Genomic DNA, 18411 nt, shown 5'->3' with positions numbered 1-18411 from the left:
CCATAAAACACGTTACGGGGTACCAAAAAGAAAAGGGTAAAATAAATGAATAAAAGGGACTAAATCCATTAAAAATGTTGTTTTTGTTATAGAGGATGTAAAGCAGGGAGTCACGCGACCTCTTTAAATCAGTGATAAATAGTCTAGAGTTGGGTTTGACGGTTTTGTGTAAAGTGAATTTTCCCGACAGGTCTGAGAGCTTTACGGTTTCATCAATTAAATCTATGACTTTTATTTTGTTGCCATGTGATACGGATGATGTAACAAACTGGAAAGTTCCCCGGATGTAGCGTGCTAGCTAGCAGCCACTAAGAAGGTCGAACAGAGACAGCAGAGAGGAGACAGGGGACAGAGGACAGGAGACAGAGGACAGGAGACAGGGGACAGGGGACAGGAGACAGAGGAGAGACTCATTTACATAAACCCGAGTTAAGGGAGTTAAGAGTTTTGAACTTTACTGTAATTGATCATATCAGTTGAAATGCCGCGGGGAAGCCGTAGCCGAACCTCGAGGATGGCTCCTCCCAGGTAAGAGAGCGGAAACCGGTGGGCAGCAGCTAACGTTCTGCTAGTGTCTGATTAGCCAGCAGCAGCTAATGTTCTGCTAGTGTCTGATTAGCCAGCAGCAGCTAATGTTCTGCTAGTGTCTGATTAGCCAGCAGCAGCTAATGTTCTGCTAGTGTCTGATTAGCCAGCAGCAGCTAATGTTCTGCTAGTGTCTGATTAGCCAGCAGCAGCTAATGTTCTGCTAGTGTCTGATTAGCCAGCAGCAGCTAACGTTCTGCTAGTGTCTGATTAGCCAGCAGCAGCTAACGTTCTGCTAGTGTCTGATTAGCCAGCAGCAGCTAATGTTCTGCTAGTGTCTGATTAGCCAGCAGCAGCTAATGTTCTGCTAGTGTCTGATTAGCCAGCAGCAGCTCACTCCTAGCGCCCACATCTACACAGCCTGGTGAACACTGTGTAACAGCAGATTATAAATGTGGTGCACGCCTTACAATATATGGACAAAAGTATTGGGACACCTGCTTCTTCTGAAATCAAGTGTAAAAAAGGATCCTGCCTTTGTTGGAGTGACTGTCTCTACTGCCCAGAGGTTTTGTAGGAGCATTGCTGTCAGGATTTGATCAAGATGTTGGATGATGACCAGCCCAGCTCAAGTTCCAATGTAGAAAAATATGTGAAGACATAAACCTTTCCCTCAGTTTAGAGAGGACACTTTAGACCCATTGAGAGAGTGTTTTGGAGAATTGTGTAGGGGCTCTGTGAAACACCACTGTGCAGCCTCGAAGCTTTTCTCAGCTGAGAGTGATGGTGAGCTCGTAGGTGGCTGGGAAAGTGTTGTCAGTGCTCAGGTGGGTCAGAAGAGATGCAGGATGATCACAGCATTGGCTAACCGATTGCAGCCTGGAGTTCTGATATCGGTGCCATGTTTAAAACTCTGGTAATGAACTGATTCACTTTGTGTTAATAAACAAACTGTGACTCAAGCAATGTTTGTCTGTCCACCACAGCTACTCCTCCAGGCCTGCGCCACCCCCTCCGGTGTCCAGAGCTGCACCTCCACCGTCCTACGCACCAGCTCCTGCCCCTCCGTCTGCTGTGGCTGGCCCTGCAGCTGCTGCGCCTAGACAGCCGGGGATGTTTGCTCAGATGGCCACCACTGCGGCCGGCGTGGCAGTCGGCTCTGCTGTGGGACACACCATAGGCCATGCCATGACCGGTGGCTTTGGTGGTGGTGGAAGTTCAGAAGCTGCCAGGCCTGATATCACCTATCAGGTGAATATATGTAGTGCTAATATAAGTTGAAATTGAAATGTTTACAGATCTAGTCCCAGTCCACAGTCCCATTTATTGTCATAATAGTCTGCACTACAGAAGAGGTCAGTTATTGAGTAAATTCTCTAGCCGTGTAACTCTAAGAAATCTGGTAGCTTACTTAAATAATGCAAATTATTGCTTTATCTGTTTGTAATCTTTAGGTTTAGGCACAATCTATTGGCCTTTTTGCTAGCTGTGCAGTCTTTAGCTTGATAACAGTCAGGCTAGAACGGTAATGAATTTGTATCTGAAGGCATGTATAGAGTATTCTGCCACCTGAAGCACAGAAATATTTAATTGTAAATTTTAATTACATGTAAAAAGTATTATATTATAGTGATGTGATTTAAAACGTATGTATGCATGTATATTTTAGCCTGCTCAGATGACCCCTTGCCCCCCAATATTGTTGAAAAAATTGTTTATTATGAAGGGGAAAATTCACAAAACATCTTAGAAATAAGTATTTTCCTCACCTTTATTTTGTGTGTGGACAATAATTGGAAACTCCTTTTGAATCAATCCTGCAGGAGCCCTATCAGAGTCAGCCCATGTACCAGCAGCCGCAGCAGCCCATGTACCAGCAGGACCAAGCCCAGCAGAACCCCTGCTCATACGAGCTCAAGCAGTTCATCGAGTGTGCTCAGACCCAGAGCGACCTCAAACTCTGCGAGGGATTTAGTGAAGTCCTTAAACAATGCAAATTCTCCAATGGTACGTATGTGTGACAGGTGTGCATGTATTTGTTTGTGGTACACGATGGGGATTAGTTTGTCTGCTGGGATCAACAAGAATTCCTGAAGAAAGAAGTCCTTTTTAAACAGGAAGTGGTGAACACACACTGGTGCTGCTTCCAGCCCCCGGCCGGAGCCAGAAGCAGCAGCGTTACACATACACATTGCTTTATGCTTTATGAATCAGAGCTGAAAACAGAACTCTCTTCAGTAGATCTGATTGAGATGGTTAAGCATTAAGCTATAAGACTATAAATTGTGCTAATTTCTGTAAGTATGATCTACTTTTCTCTTTAAAAACACACTTAAACATGTTTTCTTTCATTCTTTGTAGTAAATCAAATAAAACAACACTATCATATATATTAAAATTGTTACACCACTGAGAAATCAGTCTACATGGATCATTAAAAACACCACTGTGCCATTAAGAGACTCTACTCTCTGTAATATTGTTTTTTTATGTAAGGAATTTATGACTTTGCTGTATTAACATAAAGCACATTTTTAGGAATTTGGCTGTATTAAAAATATTTATTAGATTAAGACCTCTGACCAAATAATGACCTGCGTGAATTGTTACACCTCCAGGCTCTGTCACTTTTACTGAATAGCTCTGAAGCTGAACCTATTGCCATGCAGAACCGTGTGTTTCACATAGTAATATAATCTCCCTTTCATTCTCTGTTGTAGGAATGTAGTGAGATTGAGACTGGAGAACCACCTACCACATTCTACATCCATAATAAAGTTAAACTTCAGAAGACTGCAGGAGGAGATCTAGCATTGTTATAGATCAGTGAAGTGTGTGTGTGTGTGGAGGAGCCGCTGTATTTACACTGTATAAAACGTGTGTGTAACATTTATGTAAACTTTAATGATGGTGATTCAGGATGCATATTTTCAGCTTTCCATAGTTTCAGAAGTATGTTAATGACGGCTTGAACAAAACAATAAATCGTAAAACCACTGTTTCACTCTCTTCACTCTACTTTCACCTACGTTTGTAAGTTTACAGCTGCTGGGATGGGAATGAGTGCTTTTGCATTTTCAGCTTTCCTAAATGTAATAAAGGCCTGTACAGAGTGAGACCTGTTCACTTCATCCAGTGAGAGAGACCCTGCAAACACGTCTGCTGTCTCAGAACTTCCCATGGCAGTCAGTGTAAAATATACTGGAGCATTTCTATCCATCTTTACAGCTAATCTCTCTCTCTCTCTCTCTCTCTCTCTATATATATATATATATATGGAGAGATTTTAACTGTAAAGATTGGTCAGATAGTCACACAGTTGAAACCAGTTAGTTTCAACTGTGTGTGTGTATGTGTATATATATATATATATATATATATATATATAATGTCCATATGCTACCTTCAGCTGTGTTGCACCCATTGCTGGCACAGATGTGCAAATGCACACACACAGCTTGTCTAGTCCCTGTAGAGAAGAAGTACTGCCAATAGAATAGGACTCTCTGGAGCAGATCATCATCATGACCCTATTGGCTCCATGCTGCCTAATGCCAGGCGTGGGCTAGAGGGGTATAAAGCCCCCCAGCAGTGGAGGAGCTGTGTTCTCTGGAATGATGGTGGAGGAGCTCCATCCAGCACAATGCAATCAATAAATATTATATATACACACATGCTGATATCTCAGTGTAATGGTTAATGGTAGAACTGAGTGACTGGGCCAGCAGTAAGCTTTACACTATCAGGGGTGTGACTGGGGCTAATCGGGCCGGTGTGTCCGGCTGTGTGTGTGTGTGTGTGTGTGTGTGTGTGTGTTGAGGTGATAGCAGCTCCATGTCTAATAGAGCTCTTTTTATTTTTGGGTCCTGACATTATCGCTTGCCCTTTCTGCGTCCTGCAGTGTGCACTAGTGTGTGTGTGTGTGAGTGAGAGAGGTGAGTGTGTGTGTGTGTGTGAGAGAGAGAGAGAGAGAGAGAGAGACCGGCTTTTAGCTTGACTCGTCGTTTCGGTTTACCAGACAGACCATCGAGTTAAACCATGGACTGAGTGCCTGGCGGACTGACTGGGAGCACAGCAGGTCGCACTGGTGCAGTGAGGTAAGGGCGGACAGCACTGCGGGTCCTGCAGGACAGACAGGCCGGCGACACACAGGCGATTAACGGCTGGGGTTCGTGATTGGAGAGCTCGTGGGAAACGGGGATGAGGGGTGAATTGCACGAGCAGAGGCTGAAAGCTTTGTAGTTTTGTTTATTTACTGGTTGCTATAATCGAATGTTCGATCATTAATATACAGCGTTAATCAATAGCGGTTGCAAATCCGGGTCCAGGAATCCGCCCCAGGGTTTTGTTCCAACTGCCGGGGCGGCTCTGCTGCAGCTCGGCTGCCCGTCCAGGCAGTTGTAACCAAACCCTGGGGCGGATTCCTGGACCCGGATTTGCCATCGTTGGCTCCATGTAAGCGGATGGTTCGCTGGATTGTTGGGTCTGATGGTGTGATCGGACGCACGGTTTCTACGTATCTCATGTACGGATTTCTGTGCAATATTTACCCCCTAGGAAGGAATGGGGGGGTTTGGCATCCTACAAATGTCACGATGTCATAGCAACCACATGACGACACCTGAGCATCCACATGAGATACCATAGCAACTGCCTAGCAACACTCAAACATCTGTATGAAGTGCCATAGCACTAGTAATCACCTTGTAACCCTCTTAGCACCCATCTAGCAAGCACTTAGCAACACCATAACAACCACCTAGCAACACCGTACAAACCACCAGCTGGGATACCATAGCAACCAGCTAGCCAGCAATTAGCAACACCATAGCAATCACCTGGAATACTTTAGCAACATCATAGCAACTGCGTATCAACCACTTATCATCCACTTAACAATACTATAGCAACCACCTATGATACCATAGCAACCATGTAGCAGCAGCCTAGTGGTGTGGTGCAACCATACCCTGTGTAATCTGTATAAAGTATAAAGCTTTAGATGTGACATTCGTGTAAATTTATACTTTAGACACGATTAATCAAACAGGAACCTCTAAATTAATTAAATAATTAGAATTATTATTAATTCTGAAGATATGGTTATTGTTATGCCCCTAACAACTAACCAGTCATTGCGCAGGGCAGTGGTCCAATACACTGTGCAGCCTTCTCCAGAGTTAGGGAGCATAAGAGGTTCTGTACAGGTCAACAGCACCTGATCTAAAAGAGCATGTGTGTCACATGCTGAAGAAGAAGGCAGCTGTGGAGTCCACTGACGTCATAGGAAAATGTTAGGATCAATGTTAGAGAAATGTCCAGAAAGTAAACTTGTTCTAACCTCCTGGCCAGCTCTGCTGCAGCTGCTGAGATTTCCCATCTCTATAAAGCAATCATCGAAATTAAACATGACAGTATTGGTAAAATACATCATCATCATTTCTGCTGTTTTCACTTTTTGACATGTGTGAATCTGAAAGGTGTTTAGGACAATAATAATAATAATAATAGAATAATATTATACATATAATACACATTAGAAATTAACCCGCATAATATTGCACAGTGTTTTAAATGTGCTAATGTTGAGATGTTACAGTATAATAAAATGAAATTAAAAAAAAAAAAATGTCTGACAGAAGCTTTTTTTCTTGTTCTGTAAATCTGCTGTTTTGGAGATACAAGGTTTTTGTGCGACAGTAAAAGGCCCTAAAAATGGGTTAAATGTGGTAAAAAGGGGCGTCATCCCCACGTTACGCCGAGCAGCTGGCGGTTATTGTCTGTGCCCTCTCTCCGCAGGGTTGTAACCCAGTTTCCTTGGATAATCTGTGAAGCCGTCATCATGACCAAAGAGGACGAGATTCCAGACTGGGTTGGAGCGCAGGAGTTCTACGACAAATACGACCCGAAGGAGATTCTCGGAAGGTAGCGCAGACCTGTTTACTGATGGACGTTTAGAATAAATCTAAATTTGACCTTTGACCTTTGTTTTGCTGTACAAAGTTCAAAAGCAACACATGCTGTATTCCGACGGCGCTCCTGGCTTTGTTTATGTAACTCATGTGTGTCGTCTTTTACTAGCAGTCACAGCAGTGCAAACTCACGTCACTGCCAAGGGATTGGCCAGCGCTGAGCCGTTTACATAATCTTATCATGGTGGATGCCTCCAGTGTGGTGTGAGAGGAGGACACAGTGTCCCCTCACATATACAGTCTTATACAGCCTGTTTAATTCTACAGGACGAGGAGGGATTGGACAGAAGTCATGTATGAATGAATTAGGTCTGTTTTTATTGGGTCATCAAAACACACACCCCCCCTCAGAGCAATTAATATGCAAGAAAATATGGGATATGAGTCCTTTAAAGCAGCAGTCTGCAGCCTTTCTACCTTAAATCAGCAGCTTGAGGATCACGGTGCTGCTCCACTGACTGTATCAGAGAGGACAGCGTCTCTAGCGCTGCTACTCCGGGCTCGGAGCGCTGCTAACTGCACTATGGAGCTCTGGTGAAGCGAGCAGGACAGTGCTCTCCAGAACTGTGAGCGTAACGCTGCGTAACCCATAGAGTCATATTAGTGTACAATCCTGTAGTATTACTCTACCCCCTCAGTCCACATGCTGCTCCACCTTTCAGTGATGCTTCTGCAGCTCTCAGCTTGTCCAGAAATGCGTAGTGTAGGGTGTGTAGAGCCTGTCCTTTAGGGGTGGCTCAATGCACAAGTTACGCTGTAGGGGGAGCTCAGGAGCAAAACATATTAATTCTCACATACTGCTGCTTTAAGTGGATTTTAGTTTAGTCTCCTCACTTTTTCTCTACACACCAGAGCCGGGTTATAAAGAGCCTGGACTCGTCCTCTTTCTCCATTAGATCAAAATATCACTGCAAAACACCAGGAGGAGCCTGTGAGCAGGTCCTCTATGAACGTGGTGGATGGAGGGTAAATAAAGCCAAACGGCTAAAACTCAACGTTAAAATAGTGTCAAGAATAGACCTTCTCAAGTGGTAATCACTTACGTAAAAATCACTTCTATGATTCACTTGTGGAAAAAGTAGAACACTCAAAAGTATGCAAAGCTAGGCTGATGTTGGACGATGCGTTTATTTTACTCTAGTATATATTCCTGGTCTTAATCTTCAGGAGATTACGGATCTAAATCAGCTTCATTTGTTTTGGAGGAGCACGTGCTAGGGGTGACCCTCTCGGCTTGGGATCATTAAGTGAATGGGGGGAGTCTTGTGCGGGTGGGAGGTGGGAAATAAATTAGGGGACAAATTTAGGAAACAATTATTGTTACGCAGGCAAAGCAAAGGCCAGTGTAATAATCTGATCCTCCGTCACAGTCAGAGATGTTCAGTGACGTTCCTCTGACATCTGTGCTGGTAGAGCTGACACATAAGCTCATGTCGTTGTTGCTAAATATCTGGCACATTTCCATTCTTCGAGGTCCGTTATTTACCAGTCTTACCATGTCTGTCAATGCGTAGTTCTATCAGTGGAAGTGCACATAGTCACCAAGTAAGAGCTCCGTTTATCAATCAGTTAACTATTAGCCTTTGACGCATGACTTTCTACTGTTTTTATAACCCTGAGGATGACTTCCTCACCTCACTGAGACTACCGGCTGTTTCTGTTGTGTTACTTTACGTTAAACTCTCACACTCTGTTTAAGGTGAGTCTCAACTTTAGGCAGCATTTAAATCTTTAATAAAACAAATTTAATGTGGGTTTTAGTTTACTCTGGTGATATCCTGCTTTTTACTGCTGAGGTAAACAGTGTTCAGTACCTCCCTTGGCTCCTGAAGGCTGCATGTGCAGTTCAGTATGTGCAGTCTCAGTAATTCTATTTTCCTGCTGGATCCCAGTCTTCACCCCTGCAGCCCTTTTCTGTGTACTGTTAGAGGATGTTTTAGTCTGTGGAAGCTCCATATTGTTTCTATGTTTTTTAAAATGCTGATCATTTTGAGGTTTGTTGATCTGAATCTCATGTTGTTTTGCAGGGGGGTCAGCAGCGTGGTCCGACGCTGTGTGAATAAGCGCACCACACAGGAGTATGCAGTCAAGATCATAGACATAACCCCGTCTGATAAAATGACGCCTGCAGAGATAGAAGAGATCAGAGAGGCCACGCTGAAGGAGATTAACATCCTGAAGAAAGTGTGCGGACAAGAAAACATCAGTAAGTGTCCGTCCTGGTTCTACCAGAGAGCAGAAGATCAGACTGCAGTTCATTAGCCCCACCTCCCTCGTACCTAAACCCACAGTACACTTCCTCAGAAACACATACCCATTAGGCTGACACCTGCTCCGTGGCGCCCTGTGGTGGAACGGCAGCAGATGGGCTAGAAAGTGCACCTCTATGGTGAATGTTTCTGATAAAATGGCCAATGTGTGTAGTTGCAAGGTGGGTGCACCTGATAAACTGATAACTGGCAGTGTAGATTCATAACAAGGACCACATTATGTTGTTATTGCGAAGCTTGAAGCTGACTTTAAACGTCTGTGCTTTCCTGCAGTTCAGCTGAAGGACTGCTATGAGACGAAGGCCTTCTTCTTCCTGGTGTTTGACTTGTGAGTATTTTACTCTTATCCTCTTGCCGTAAGTCTGAACGGACATCCAGCCTGTCCACAGGAATGCAGTCGTTTGTGATGCGCTGTAGAACAACAGACGTGACAGTGCTGTTCTTATTCTGACAGGATGAAGAAAGGAGAGCTTTTTGACTATCTCACTGAAAAGGTCACACTAAGTGAGAAAGAGACGAGGTTGGTCGAGTTTATCACCTCACACACATCCCATCCCTAATCAATCACACATGCATCTGAGCCCTTCTCTCCCATCTGCAGAAAGATCATGCGTGCTCTGCTGGAAGTCGTCCAGTTCCTCCACTCCCAGAACATTGTCCACCGAGACCTCAAGCCTGAGAACATCCTCTTGGACGACAACATGAACATCAAACTGACGGATTTCGGCTTCTCTGTCCAGATTGCACCAGGAGAAAAGCTCAACGGTGAATCTGTGCTCTGCCTACAAGCTTTCCACAGCTGAACACCACGTTGGTGGTTAATTTCAAAAGAAGCAATAAATGTGCAGGTGTCCCAATACTTTTGTCCATACAGTGTGTGTGGGATAGTGTGAAGTGGGGGAGAAAACAGGGTTAAAAGAATCTTCTTCAGGTTGTACTTCTGAACTCCTGAACGCAGAAGACCTCATCTCCTCATGTTCATTATCTCTCTGTCTTTACTGTGTGGAGTGCGTTATCTGAACGAGCGGCGTTGGGCGCAGCTGCACTCAGGATCACAACTGATCAGAAGTGGTCAGTGCTGTAGAGAGAGCTACTCACGTTATATAAGCCACCCCAGCTCAGAAAGGCTAAAGTGCAACTGGACACTTGAGGAGGTGCATGTACTGACCTTTTACTGGGAACAGTGTGTAGCTTGCGAGACAGAAGAGGGAAATCTAATCTGGTCACTTGTTGATGTTTCTAATTAAGGAATTAAGGAAGGTGTTTTAAAAGCTTTTGAATAAAAATACTAATTAAACAGGTTATTAAATATTATTATATAAAGTATTAAAAAATAAATCAAAGGAATTAGTGTCACTTTTGATGTCTGTAACTGTCAGCTAATCCATTCCTTATTTTTAAACATGTGTTTTTTCACTCACAGAGGTGTGTGGAACCCCAGGGTATCTAGCTCCAGAGATCATCGAGTGCTCTATGGATCCTTATCACCCAGGATATGGCACTGCCGTGGATATGTAAGTAATAAAACCGTACTATTATTATAGAACTGTGTAACTGTAACTAACCTGGAGCTCACTCTCTGACTCTCTGACACACTGATATACAGGACAGACAGTGGTAAGCTGTCTGAGATACATGACATTCAAAACTTTTGTTTGTTTACATCAGAATAAATAAAGATAAACAGGCTTTACTTATGATATATATATGAAATTGTCCCTACTGTACCCATTAGGCACATACTACCACTATACACTCTGTCCAAAAGTATCCAGACACCCTTATAAGTATTGTATTCTGCTTCTCTAAGATGCATCCATTGCTGGCACCAGTGTTTAACTGTGCACAGCCTGTATAATCCTCACAGCAATGTTCAGTGGCCTTCTCAGAGGAGTGGAAGCTGCAAATAGAATATTGTTATTGATACTTTTGATTCCTGAAGAAACATGCACAGGTGTCTACAAACTTTTGGACATATAGTGAGTGTTTCAAACTTAAGTGGTTGATGGAATCTGACTTCTGGATGACAGAATAAACAGGCATCTCTAAACTGATCCCACAGCTGGAGCGCAGGAGTGATCATGTACACGCTGCTGGCTGGATCTCCACCCTTCTGGCACAGGAAACAGATGCTGATGTTGCGGATGATCCTGGCAGGGAATTACCAGTTCACATCACCTGAGTGGGATGACCGCTCGGACACTGTGAAGGACCTGGTAAGATATCAGCAATTAAAAACAGAAGATTTTACAACATCTGATTGATCAAAGTTAGGGGCGTTACTGTTTAACAAAAACATCACTGTTTCACAGCTTTCTGAAACTGAAGATAATTAAAATGAAAAGAAACACTAGACTGAAATATTCACTCCTCACTCGTGCATTTCATTAATACATTCTTTATCCTATCTTTGTATCCCTGTGTATGAAACAAAAATAAACCAATTTATTTTTCATCCCCACATTTAAAACTCTGAATTCACGGGTGTAACTCGGTGGAATTAGGAAAAAAGAAATGTGTTGGTCTGCTTTGAGGGAAAATGATGAACTACAACATCAGTTAGTTTAAATGTTGTTTTTTCAGATTTCTAGGATGTTGGTGGTGAATGCAGAGCAGCGGTTCACCGCCACTGATGCCTTAAACCACTCGTTCTTCCAGCAGTACGTGGTCGCAGAGGTGCGACATTTCAGCCCCTACAGGAAGTTTAAGGTGAGTGTGTAAAAATCTGTGCACAAATACATTATTTAAACTAAGACAAATACTGGTGCATCAGAGAATTATCAGTAGGATTTATCGGCTGATCATATGAGAACATGAGAAATTCTTCTTTTCCAAACCTGTTAATTAGGAGAGTAAAATACTGATACAGTAGATCAGATTATTGTGATATTATGATTAGTAATACTGGACAGATTCTCAGAAACACAGTACTGATTATTATTCAAGTGGTGTTTAAACCCTGACCACTAGAGGGCAGTGTTATACCCAGCCTTCAGATCCCACTGTTCTGATTGGATAAAAAATCTTTCAACTTTACTCAGATCTTATGCAGATGATGGCGTTCTTTTATACTATGTCAGCTTTACAAAAATTTATTTAAAAAAAAATCACAGTATATGGACTTGCTCTCAGTATCACAGTATATTAAATCGTAGCTCCTGGATTGGGATATGTATGATACCGGCAGGTTCTTGCCTCTACAGCCCTACTGTTGATGTATGTTTTTTAGTCTGATGTATTTGTAATGTAAAGTCTTTTATACTAAAGTCTTGGTTTCCCTCACTTCTCTTCCCCAGGTCATTTGTATGACAGTCCTGGCAACAATGCGCATTTACTGCAACTACCGGCGTGCCAAGCCTGTTACCAAGGAGGTGATCAAGAGCGATCCTTATGCTGTGAAGCCCATTCGCAAGCTCATTGACGCCTGCGCCTTCAAGATCTATGGACACTGGGTCAAAAAGGGCCAGACGCAGAACAGAGCGGCCCTGTTTGAGAACACTCCAAAAGCCATCCTGCTTTCCATAGCCGCTGAGGCAGACGATCCGTCACTCCGAGCGTGGTAGAGGAGCACGAGCTCCCTGAGGCTGCTGAAAAAAGGGATAACAAGAGCAGGACCAAGTACAAAACACCCGTACCTGAGAGACAGCAGAAATACTCCTAAATACTAAATATGACCTGAGCTGAAGGACACGTATTCTGTCTGTATGTGTACAGGTGTTTTGTACTTTGTCGGCCCTGGATTAAGAGTGTATCCTGTGTGATGAGGGAAAACTGTATCTTCTCGTTTAGGATCTGCAGCTATGTTGAGATCCTGTGCAAAACTGTAACTTTTTTTACTTCTTATTTTGCAAGACAAAATGTGCAAATATTTTTGTTATTTATTTATTTGAAAGTTAACAGAGAGATTCAGAGTTTTACAGTTCTGTAAGAAATCTGTACACTAAAGCATCATACTTGGCCAAACATAAAAAAGTGTCATTTAGGACAGCCCAGCGTAGTAGCTTGTTGACGACATAGCCTAATGTTTAACCTGAATTAATAGACTATTTCACATATATGTGCCACATAGCAGCTATTGGAGATTTTAAAATATTGAAATATAATAATTAGATTGAATAAGCCATGTTTAAAACTGTTGTAAAATACTTAATATATACACATACAACTGCATGCATCAGTAAAATGGATTCAGAATGAATGCAGCAGTATTAATGATTATAACTCAATAAATAATAACAATAAATAAAATATTTATTGAACGTTTTGGGTCATATTGTATTTTATTAAAACAATAAGCTGGTTGTGTTACAGTGATTATATATATATATAAATGTGGTGCTCAGCGGTTAGAGCTCCGGGCTGTTGATCACAGGGTTGTGGGTTCGATTCCCGGGCCCAAAGCTGCCACTGTTGGGCCCTTGAGCAAGGCCCTTCACCCTCTCTGCTCCCCGGCGCTGGAGTTGACTAAAATGATTATTAGTGTTGGATGAAATCTGGCTCCCCCTGCTGGCTATCTGGGTGTCTCTACATTTCCCGAGTAAATCCGAAGACGTATATCTCACAATCGGCAGAATCCGCTCAGCCGCGCCGCGTTTCACACGACAACCAATGACAACGCCGGAAAGAGCAACACCGGCTAACTGACCAATCACTGCAGTCTGCGGTGAACGTACGCCTCGTGTGATTGGCTCCCCCTGCGTCTGCAGAGCAGAAGGAACCCGGTAGGAAGGAGCGGTTCATTGATTGTTTTGCGGGGTAAAAGTGACACGCTGCAGGTTTTAGGACAGAGATCAGCGGCGTGTTTCAGACAGAGCGCGGGACATCGGGACCTCTCCGAGTGTGCAGCCGGGCTGAAAAGGTGAGCTAAACGCACGAGCGCGCCGCTACTGGTTTACTGAACGTTAATTTCTGTAATTCCTGCCAGCAAAGCGCACTTTCCCCCCAGAGCAGCTGCACCCAGCCCGCACCCAGCACCCAGCCTGCACCCAGCACCCAGCCTGCACCCAGCCTGCACCCAGAAGAGACTGCGGGGCTGTGAGCGGTGCTGGACGCCGGGTTTGGGCCAAGAGAGGTTCCCTGTGTGAGGCTGATGCAATAACCTGCCCACTTGCTGTGCTGCTGTTCCTGATTGTCCTGACAGTCATCTTCCTCTTCCTCTTCCTCTTCATCATCTTCATTATGGTCTTCGTCTCTGTGGTGGATTGTAGTTTGTGGCTCCTGGTTGGAGCAGAGTGGCTCATATTCCACACACTGCTGTGTAACTATCGTTACCTCACGTCCTGCTGGAGAAAAACAGCCCCAGGTTCTCTCTCCCTGCTCCCAGAGCCAGACTGCCTGACCTCTGCTTCCTCGTGCCTGGAGGATTAATAAGAATCTGCTGGAGAAGCTCAAAACACCCTGAACCAACTGATCAGCTGCAAGCACATGATGATTCAGGAGAAGTGAAAGGGCAGGGTAAAACAGTCTGAGCCACAAAGTTATTAGTTCAAAAAATAATACAAAACCATTTATACTCTAATTTATAGCAGATTTTTTTGGGCTGTCAGTCGAAGTATCCATCGTTTACTGATTTGACTCATGTGTAATCTGTTAAAAATACATAAATAAGAGTAAATCAAGCTCTCTTTGTCTCACTGCTATAGACCTCCACTCTACATTACTGTGGAATCAGACAGATTCAGTAGTGTCTGTATTAAAGCTGCTCAGAACTAAAGAGAGATGCTGCTTTGAGACAGTCTGGCCGTCTGTATATTCCTCACATGCTTTTCATTTGTAACTGCACATATTTAATTGTAGGTCATGTGCAGAGATTAAGGCAGACAAACCTGGCTACAGACAAATCTGCTCTTCTAGAGAAGGTCTGGTTAGTGTGCACCGTACCTCATCACGGACACTTTCAGAAGAAGTGTTGTAGAGACTCATGGACCTGGACAATGATACAGAAGCATTGTTATGGACCTGAGTGTCTATTAATACACGGTAGGTACAGACTTCTAGGAGTGGCCGACCTGTTAAGATCACTGCAGAGACCCTCTTTGTGTGTCCACTGTTTTCACAACACTGAACAAGATGGTGTTCATGGAAGGAGAGCAGGAAGGAAAGCTGCTGAGGTCCACAAAAACTGCAGCCTGCTTTAGGTTTGCTCAAGACCACCCGGAAGGAGAACACTGCACATCTAAACCTCCCCTACGCCACGAAGGAGCGGCCCGGTGTAAAGCTGCTTTGCTGCCTCAGGGTCTGGACGCTTTGCGACCTCTGAGGGAACAATGAATTCAAAGCTGCATGAAGACATTTTTACAAGAGAATGCATGCACAGCAGCCCATGACCTCAATCTAAAGAGACACTGGGTGATGCAACAGGTCCAGGGTGGGTAATTCCAGTCCTGCAGGGCCGGATTCCTGCAGAGTTTTGTGCTTTACCTGCTCAAGCAGGCCTAATTCAACTGGACTCCGGCCCCATTACCCACCACTGAACAAGCCAGTGACCCAGTACAGATTATTACATTTAAGGGTTCACTTACTTTTTCTAGCCTGCACTCTGGACGCTCACTCGCTGTGTGTGTGTGTGTGTGTGTGTGTGTGTGTGTGTGTGTGTGTGTGTGTTACTAGTTTAGTTTAGTAATCAATGCAGAAATCCACTACGGTTATATTGGTGTTTTGCGCAATCAGATCCTCACTGCAATGTTCCAGAAAATGTAAATGCTCAGTCTCAGCAGAATAGCAGATAAGAGGGTGTTAATGCAGATTTCATAGGAAATGTGTCAAGTCTTTGTATGGTATGTGCTTTAGTGGAAGTAAATTATGTACATATTAAAAGGAAATGCAGCAACTTAACAATTCGTGACACGTTTTGTTGATGTTCTTGTAAACTGAAGAGATCCCAAATTAGGAAATGTCAGAATCTTTAAGAAAACTTTAAGGTTTTAGGTTTTAGGAAAGTTCTTCAATATCCCCAGTATCTTTACTCAACTTTTTGCTCTTTTTTTTCTGTACATTTATTGCTTTGCAGGACACTGTCCAGAATGACGACGTTAGCAGAGACGAAAGAAGCGTTCCGCTGTGCAGACGCCGTTTGCTTCGATGTGGACAGCACAGTTATACGCGAGGAAGGCATTGATGAGCTCGCCAAGTTCTGTGGAGTCGGAGATGCCGTCACAGAGATGTAAGGTTTCTCGATGGTCTTCAGTGTTGGTCTTTCTGGCACGCATTTATATGATCTGTGATATCCTCGGGACCCCCGACTTCTAAGTCACACAACAGGGATTTCATTCTGATAGGCCGACGCAGTTGGCAGCTACTGAGAATGTGTGTTTTCGTAGGACTCGGAAAGCCATGGGTGGATCAGTGACCTTCAAAACAGCCCTGACAGAACGGCTGTCCATAATAAAGTGCTCAAGGGAACAAGTCAACAAACTAATAACAGACCACCCCCCTCAGCTGACTGCAGGTATTAAGTAAGTTGGTGTCTGTGTTCTCTTCATATGGTTACCTTAGTGGAAAGTCCAGCAATGGACACGTCACGTACACTCACTCACTGCCCGCTTTATTAGAAGCTCTTTCCTTATGCTTCGTTCCCCTCTCGGCCCATTTTTATGAGCCCTAATTACCTGCCGTCAGTTTCTCAACACAGATCAGGCGTCACTGCAGGGTTGACCATGGTTTACTACTCAATAAATACCCAACCAAGGCCAGCTCTGATTACTGATGAAGGTCTTAGAAAGAGATTGTTAGAGACGATTACAGCCTCTAACTGTACACCGGACAGTGGGCCTACAGGGTAGGCGTGTCTGATAAAGTGGACAGTGAGTGTACTGTTATTATTTTATTTTATCTCCTGATTTTTCCTGAGTCTAAGTGTCCGTGTTTGTGTCCTCAGGGAGCTTGTGGAAAGGCTACATCAGCGCAATGTGAAGGTGTTCCTCATCTCCGGAGGGTTTCGCTGTATTGTGGAGCACGTGGCCACTCAGCTGGGCATTCCTCTTGACCGTGTCTATGCAAACCGCTTGAAATTTTACTTCAGTGGTAAGAAAGCACACCCTGTCAGACATGCAGATCATGATCATGGCCAATAACGGAGATATGACATGTTCTCTAAACTGCTTTGCTTTAAATTCCGCTATTTTTAATTGAAGCATGTTGCTTATGATATATACAGGGTCTAGGGCTTTCCCAGTCCAAGGTAGGCATGTTTTAATGGATCAGGCTTCTGCCTCTGATTCTTTATGCTCTAAATTTGCATCAGTGTTGTAGAGAGATCACTTTCAGTGCAGATGTGTGCAATAATACGGTCCTGGCGTATTACAGTCCTGGCCTATAATTCTTTAAATGGACTAATATTAGTATAATATGTGCGTGGGTACTCGTGGTCATTCCTGTGTTAATGGTGAACCTGCTGCCTGTTTAACTGCTTTTTTTTCTGCTCTTCAGGGGAATACGCGGGTTTTGATGAGACTCAGCCTACAGCAGAGTCCGGAGGCAAAGGCAAGGTGATCAGTCTGCTGAAGGAGAAGTATGGCTTCGAAAAAGTCGTGATGATTGGAGATGGTGCCACAGACCTAGAGGCCTGTCCCCCTGCGGTGAGTGCGTAGCAGTACCTTGCTACGCGTTCTTCATCAAAATCATCAGACTCTGTGTATTAGTGATGATGGTTAAACCAATTGAAAAAGGCTGATCTACCCAGTAGTGCAACAACATGAGTCATGCCAGTAATTAAAATAGTAATTTAATAAATTAAATAAAGTCAGATTAAAAGTAGTGTATAATCTGCGTTTTGTTTCATGGAGAACCTCCACTGGCTCATGTTATATGTAAATTATAGGTGTATGACAGTAAATGATGGTGTCATTTGCAAATATGTAAATAAGGTACTAGTGGGTAGCTGCAGTTTACACAGCAGAAGCTGATTAATCAGTTGTTTTTATTAATAGTCTGATATTATTGACAGTAACATTTATTTAGATGTTTTATAAATCAGTCTTAAAATACTGATCTCAAATTTACACACCTGCTCTGATCAGACGTGGGTTTGATTGTACAGACACAGCAAATGAGTAATAATGAAGTCTACCTGAAAGCACTACAGTTGTTTTAATGATAAATTGTATAATGATTTTTTTCCAGAGTGCTTTTATTGGATTTGGTGGCAACGTTGTCCGGCAGCAGGTCAAGGAGAAGTCTTCTTGGTACGTCACAAGTTTTGGGGAGCTGCTAAAAGAGCTGGAGAAGATTTAGTGACTTTTTGTTTGATCATTACCAGCTTTGTGCCTTTCTGCTAATTTTTACTAATTGCACAAATTTTCTCATTTTAATATCTCCGTCATAAGAAGCATTAAAGTACACTACAGTGTTTACAAGGAATAGAAGGCACCTGCTAGACTGCTAATCTATTCAATAACTAATGTGATGTAACTGAAGTCGCACAATCGTTTAGTTTCAGTGTCCTGTTCAGCATTTTATAAAGGCGATGCTTTAGTAGATGTTTTACTAAAATTATTGTAATTTTCTTTTTATTTTACAACAATATGTGCAATGTGCATATCTTAAGGAGCCTTTTTCATTTTGGTACTTAGAAATATACTTGTAGAAATATTAAAATATATATTCTAAGCTATTTTGAGGTTGTTGATTTAATATGAAAGCACATC

The 18411-nt window shown here is 43.2% G+C and overlaps 3 protein-coding genes across 4 annotated transcripts; all 3 read left to right on the top strand.

The window, feature by feature from the left end:
- The first annotated feature begins 281 nt into the window (after positions 1 to 281).
- chchd2 (coiled-coil-helix-coiled-coil-helix domain containing 2) lies at positions 282 to 3522 on the top strand. Its single transcript, XM_072668788.1, has 4 exons — positions 282 to 528; positions 1512 to 1776; positions 2349 to 2532; positions 3246 to 3522. The coding sequence occupies exons 1-4, from the start codon at positions 482 to 484 to the stop codon at positions 3251 to 3253; spliced, it is 504 nt and encodes a 167-aa protein (XP_072524889.1). The 5' UTR covers positions 282 to 481; the 3' UTR covers positions 3254 to 3522.
- An 801-nt stretch (positions 3523 to 4323) lies between these two features.
- phkg1a (phosphorylase kinase, gamma 1a (muscle)) lies at positions 4324 to 13026 on the top strand. Of its 2 annotated transcripts, XM_072668672.1 has the most exons (10): positions 4324 to 4622; positions 6325 to 6450; positions 8525 to 8703; positions 9041 to 9095; positions 9222 to 9287; positions 9369 to 9532; positions 10191 to 10281; positions 10830 to 10983; positions 11351 to 11476; positions 12064 to 13026. In XM_072668672.1, exons 2-10 carry the CDS (start codon positions 6368 to 6370, stop codon positions 12328 to 12330), a joined length of 1185 nt encoding a protein of 394 aa, XP_072524773.1. In that variant the 5' UTR covers positions 4324 to 4622; positions 6325 to 6367; the 3' UTR covers positions 12331 to 13026. The 2 variants fall into 2 exon arrangements, with proteins under 2 accessions (XP_072524773.1, XP_072524774.1); XM_072668673.1 differs by lacking the exons at positions 4324 to 4622; positions 6325 to 6450 and adding an exon at positions 8147 to 8196.
- Positions 13027 to 13486: 460 nt separating this feature from the next.
- psph (phosphoserine phosphatase) lies at positions 13487 to 18373 on the top strand. Its single transcript, XM_072668769.1, has 6 exons — positions 13487 to 13625; positions 15777 to 15929; positions 16087 to 16221; positions 16644 to 16789; positions 17195 to 17343; positions 17888 to 18373. The coding sequence occupies exons 2-6, from the start codon at positions 15790 to 15792 to the stop codon at positions 17996 to 17998; spliced, it is 681 nt and encodes a 226-aa protein (XP_072524870.1). The 5' UTR covers positions 13487 to 13625; positions 15777 to 15789; the 3' UTR covers positions 17999 to 18373.
- The last annotated feature ends 38 nt before the right edge of the window (positions 18374 to 18411 follow it).

Source organism: Salminus brasiliensis, chromosome 23 (assembly GCF_030463535.1).
Source record: "Salminus brasiliensis chromosome 23, fSalBra1.hap2, whole genome shotgun sequence".
In the NCBI taxonomy this organism is placed as follows: Eukaryota; Metazoa; Chordata; class Actinopteri; order Characiformes; family Bryconidae; genus Salminus; species Salminus brasiliensis.
This window is presented reverse-complemented; position numbering and strand designations above follow the sequence as displayed.

Bases quoted from the DNA above. Each gene is read 5' to 3' on its own strand.
- chchd2 (XM_072668788.1), top strand. From the start codon at position 482: ATGCCGCGGGGAAGCCGTAGCCGAACCTCGAGGATGGCTCCTCCCAG. The intron at 529-1,511 runs GTAAGAGAGCGG...TGTCCACCACAG, and splicing joins TCGAGGATGGCTCCTCCCAG to CTACTCCTCCAGGCCTGCGC. The intron at 1,777-2,348 runs GTGAATATATGT...TCAATCCTGCAG, and splicing joins GGCCTGATATCACCTATCAG to GAGCCCTATCAGAGTCAGCC.
- phkg1a (XM_072668672.1), top strand. From the start codon at position 6,368: ATGACCAAAGAGGACGAGATTCCAGACTGGGTTGGAGCGCAGGAGTTC. The intron at 6,451-8,524 runs GTAGCGCAGACC...GTTGTTTTGCAG, and splicing joins CCGAAGGAGATTCTCGGAAG to GGGGGTCAGCAGCGTGGTCC. The intron at 10,282-10,829 runs GTAAGTAATAAA...CTGATCCCACAG, and splicing joins TATGGCACTGCCGTGGATAT to CTGGAGCGCAGGAGTGATCA.
- psph (XM_072668769.1), top strand. From the start codon at position 15,790: ATGACGACGTTAGCAGAGACGAAAGAAGCGTTCCGCTGTGCAGACGCC. The intron at 15,930-16,086 runs GTAAGGTTTCTC...GTGTTTTCGTAG, and splicing joins GGAGATGCCGTCACAGAGAT to GACTCGGAAAGCCATGGGTG. The intron at 17,344-17,887 runs GTGAGTGCGTAG...ATTTTTTTCCAG, and splicing joins TAGAGGCCTGTCCCCCTGCG to AGTGCTTTTATTGGATTTGG.